The sequence below is a fragment of the Limulus polyphemus genome, unplaced genomic scaffold, assembly GCF_000517525.1.
Source record: "Limulus polyphemus unplaced genomic scaffold, Limulus_polyphemus-2.1.2 Scaffold5681, whole genome shotgun sequence".
Classification (NCBI taxonomy): Eukaryota; Metazoa; Arthropoda; class Merostomata; order Xiphosura; family Limulidae; genus Limulus; species Limulus polyphemus.
Genome location: NW_013671291.1, coordinates 23,266 through 28,199, shown reverse-complemented (window position 1 = coordinate 28,199; position 4,934 = coordinate 23,266). Strand labels below are relative to the sequence as shown.

The following is a 4,934-nucleotide window of genomic DNA, read 5'->3' as shown; positions in this document are numbered from 1 at the left end:
ATTTCGAAGAGCGATCTACTCCAAGTTTTGAAGCGAAAATCTCACAATCTAAAATTGACGAGATGATTCTCACGATGCCCCAAAGGATTAACGAACTCCACGAAGCGAAAGGAAGATCTACTAGATATTAATCAAATTATAAATATATCAATTCATGTGAATATGACTGAAAAATTTAATTTTTTCTGAAAAGGTGGTGTCTATTTACTTGTGACCACTCGGTGTACATGCCACTTTCCCATGTTAATTGTTGTTACTATGTTAGTTAATAGTACTAACATTTGTACAGAAGTTTTAAAATATTCCTTATTTCTAAATTTGTACTTTCAGATATAATTGATATGCTCATATAGTTACAGTTGCACCCTCCTCCCCCACAGCTTGCGCACCACGAACCTATAGTATGGAAGATACATAAAACAAGAGCAAAAGTGTAGAATATTTACAAGAGACTAAAAGTAAGTTGCGTGATTATTCAGGAATCCCGACATTTGGCCTGTATAGGATACATATGTATTTTATGGATTAATGTATATACTAATATCACATTAAAATAAAAATAACTCTAGCAAACTTACGCTAACTGGAATTGGTTGAGGTTGTGGAGTGTGAAAGTCTTGGGTAGACACCTTAGATACTTCCTCAAGCTGAAATTGATTGTTATCATAGGAAGAGGGAACAGTAGTTGCCTCACTAGTGATAAACCCAGAATCCTTTCCTCTTGTTGTTGGAGGTGAGCTTTTTCCATAAGGTAGACTTTCTGTGGATTGTACAGAAATTCGCCGCTTACTGCCGGGAGGAGAACTACAGAGGGAAAATAACTTTTGTTTCATTCCTGAAAACGTTGTCTTTTGCACATTTGTAATATTTTAACCAAGTATACATACTGCAGCTTTAATATAATTACATCATTGGAATACCTTCCAAATATTCTATTTCATCAGTAGTTCTAAGAACTTGAGTGAAATAAAAAATGTCTAACAATAAGTCAACCACACTATAACCTCGATATCCAGTGGCGAAGAAGCCTTGGCCCAGTACCAGGGCTCATCAGACTGGCTGGGATATGGTTAGTAGTGGTTGAGATGTTGAATAACTTTCATTAATGACCATCTCACAACAAAGGTAAAACAGCTATGTAAAGGTATTGATTTGTTGAAAACTCCATCTTGTGTATCAGCACATACCAAATGTGTACAACAGTTAACTACTTAATATTACTTCATAACGAAACATGTTTTATTTTTGTATAAATGAAACATTGTATTTTACAAGTTTTTTAGCACACTGAAAATATTTCCCCCATTTTCCACGAAAAAAAAAGAATCATACAAAAGCAAATAGCAAAAATATTTCATTTTAAATCTTCAATAGTAATAGTTACATAGCGAATTAAATGTACATTCACCTTTTCACCAGTAAATTTTCGCAGACGTGGAATCAATAATATATATATATATCGTATGATAGCGCCCTCTTGTGACAAAGACATTAATCCTACAATATTGCTTTGAATATTCTTTGGCATTTGTTAACAGTTGTACATTGTAACTGAACGTTATTCAATCATTTTACTTGGTCAAGAAAATCATAAACAATATGGAGAGTCTTTTTAATGGACTTAAATTGTCATTTCCTGTTTGCATGAAAGACAAGCTAATTAACTGACTTAAGAGGAGATTTTATAAATTAAAACAGTTTATGGTAATTAAATGCCAGTAACGCCTTTAACTTAGCAACATCAGGATTTGTTAGTAATATTTTACCTCATTTTACAAGTTTTAGCTTGAAAAGGAAAAAAAAAATTATTGAGTCATACACACTTCAGTTTTAGTCCTCGTGAATCACGAACACCTGAAATCAAAAATATCTTACTGTAACGTTTGCAAGTTAATGTTGACAAACTTAACTAATGTTAATTTTTTAAAAAGAATTTCACATTATGTAACTCACCCTTCTGTTGTTGGAATCTTCTCCTTGCCTTTCTTTTTTTGTCCTGTAGAACAAGTGTTACCCATAGTGACTTCCAAACAGAAAACAATTTGAAGCTTATTATGAAAGTTCTCGGATTTAGCTTTTCTTCACCTTTGGTTTAGAATAATGAGGGAAGGGAGATCCAGGAATGGTGGCATATTGCTGTGAGGAATAAACATTAAAATAAAAATTTGATTTCTTTCTCACGTTAAGAATATACGCGCACTTCAGCTATTATTTTTATTTCCCGATAGTTGCAGTGTATAATTTACTGTAATATATGACGCAAACATAGCAGACGAATGTTCATTAATATTTTCATCACTGAAACATTTTACCTACACGAACATTTAAAGGTACTCTTCACCTATGACATTTCATCTTGCACGTATAAAAGTCTTTATTGTATCTGTCCTTTTAATTAAATTCAAGGAAATTTGAGGGCGCATTTTGCTGTTATTAGTTCCAGAAAGTTACCACTGTCAGCTCTTAGAGCACAAAGATTAGTTGTTGTTTTTAACCTGAGAGAAAAACAAAGAATGATACATATACATCATGAACATCTTTTGTTGTTAGGCCTTTTACCTGTCAGATTTTTGTGTTTATTGTTGTTATTTTTTTAACTAGATACAAGCCTAGTTAATAGAATAATTTACCAGAAGAACACGCCATTAAACAGCTTTGAAGATGTGTTTATTTTTATTTAAAATACAAGCCAGTATGTTAAAAATACGTGTTTGTGTATTTTGTTATAACAAAGCCACATCGGGTTATCTGCTGTGTGTCCACCGAGGAGAATCGAACCCCTGATTTTAGCGTTAAATCCGAAGGCTTACCGCTGTCCTACATTAAAAATATTCCGTTAGTTACTAGTGGCACAGCGTTATGTTTACGGGCTTACAACGCTAGAAACCGGGTTTCGATATCAGTGGTTGGCAGAGCACAGATAGCTTTTTTTTTTGTGTAGCTTTGTGCTTATATTACAAACAAACAAAAATTTTCTTAACTTCGCGTAAAATATTTGATCTAACCAATCAGAAAGATGTACACGATTATTGGTAACATGAAAAAACTAAATTATAATAAACAGTGTTATCTAACTGGCTGAATCTACGTAGCGAATTGTGATATTCATGCCATGATCTTTCTTGATATCCGATGAAACGACTAATCCTGAATAAAATTAGTGAGTAACTAGAACTGTTTCTTTGTTTGTTTGTAATTAAGCACAAAGCTGCACAATGGGCTACCTGTGCTATGCCCACCACAACTATCGAAACCCGGTTTCTAGCATTGTAAGTCCGCAGACATACCGCTGTGCCACTGGGGTGCAACTAGAACTGAAGCGCACCGATAAACATCTTAAAACTTCTACCAGCTTTGTGATGTCGGCCCATAGCAATATTATCGCGAAATAATGTTTGGTCTTCGACACGTTAACCAAAGTATTCACGCAACAGCAATCCTTAATCACGTGATCAAAACCTAATCTGGCAAAATATATAGATTAAAAAAATGAAATTGCACACATATACACGAATGCTGTGGAACTTAGAACTAACCAAGTGTGTGCATGAATTTAAACCATAGGAAGGGGCCACACATATGGGCTGTTTCTGGCCCTTTTATGAATTGTAACGACTGGAACAAACGTAATAGCCTGGCATGTGCTGACAACACAAAAACCTTTGTTTACCTTATCAGGGTGTTATTATTGGAGAAATCGAGGAAGAAGCGCATACATGAAATCCCAACGTTATTCCTGTAACCCACAAAAAATACAACCATAACAAGCATAGATATGATGTTTGTTTGTTTTGAATTTCGCGCACAGCTTCATGAGGGCCATCTGCGCTAGCCGTCCCTAATTTTGCTGTGAAAGACTAGAGGGAAGGCAGCTAGTCATCACCACCCACCGCCAACTCTTTGGACTACTCTTTTACCAACGAATAGTGGGACTGACCGTCACATTATAGCGCCCTCACGGCTGAAAGGGCGAGCATGTTTGGAGGATGTGAAAAAAGTATTTAGAGATGTGAAATGTTCGGGTCCATGTTATGTACTAGAGCCTTAGTCGTCAGTGTCATTATAACTACCGCTCCACACTACCCACTGATGTGTTGAGAAACCTTGTGTTCATGAACCGACGTCACATTTTACATACTTTGTCTGCTAGTCAATCTTGAAAACGAGTATCAATATTAGGTGTCACATTGTTGCGAATATCAGTGTATATATGATATCACAGTATACATGTATATTAGATGTCACAGTTGCTGAGGTTTTCAACATACGTGACGAAATATTTATTGTCCTTTGTTACGAGTACATGTACGTATGAAATATGTTTTCATATATATGTTGTTGTTGTGTTTTTTCATTAAATATCCTGTGCAAGTATCACGGTGTTACGTGCACGTTATTCATTTGTGTGTAAATGACTGATTTTTTGGCAGAAGTCGATACAATACCCATATCGAGAAACACATTGCACAAATCTTCATAATGACGTGTTGAGAGGTAAGCCGATACCAGGACTACCAAAAGCACCACTTAGTTACTTTTCTCGGTACTTATCTTGTATTTATTTTCACTTTGAGTATTCCTCAAAGTTCAGTTAAGTAACCCACAAATTTTGGTGATAAAAGACATTATACATGCTTATTGTTATTGATTTGTTATATATAGACACACACTTGTCATATACAAGAAAGATAATTGGTGCATTTAGTTATTAAACTTAATATCAATTCCTGATATCAACATTTCCTTTAATAACCTTTAATAAGAGTTTCACATTTTTTATGATTATTTAGAAATTCCTAGTTTTCCAGCTTAACGTTTCACATACCGTATTTTTCGGTGTATAAGACGCACTTTTTTACCCCAAAATTTGATGTCAAAATCTGCTTGCGTCTTATACACCGAAAAATACGGTATGTGAAACGTTAAGCTGGAAA

General features: G+C 34.7%; 1 protein-coding gene across 2 annotated transcripts in view; it reads right to left on the bottom strand.

Moving 5' to 3' along the window:
• Nucleotides 1-4,934, bottom strand: part of LOC106472864 (NACHT and WD repeat domain-containing protein 2-like) — a 39,274-nt gene that overhangs the window by 27,771 nt on the left and 6,569 nt on the right. For both annotated transcript variants that reach the window (XM_013933535.2, XM_013933536.2), the window contains exons 2-3: nucleotides 1,954-2,136; nucleotides 579-804 (exon numbers count right to left, since the gene is read on the bottom strand). In XM_013933535.2, the coding sequence (XP_013788989.1) occupies nucleotides 579-804; nucleotides 1,954-2,018 (291 nt within the window). In that variant the 5' untranslated portion in view covers nucleotides 2,019-2,136. The remainder of the gene's footprint in view (nucleotides 1-578; nucleotides 805-1,953; nucleotides 2,137-4,934) is intronic.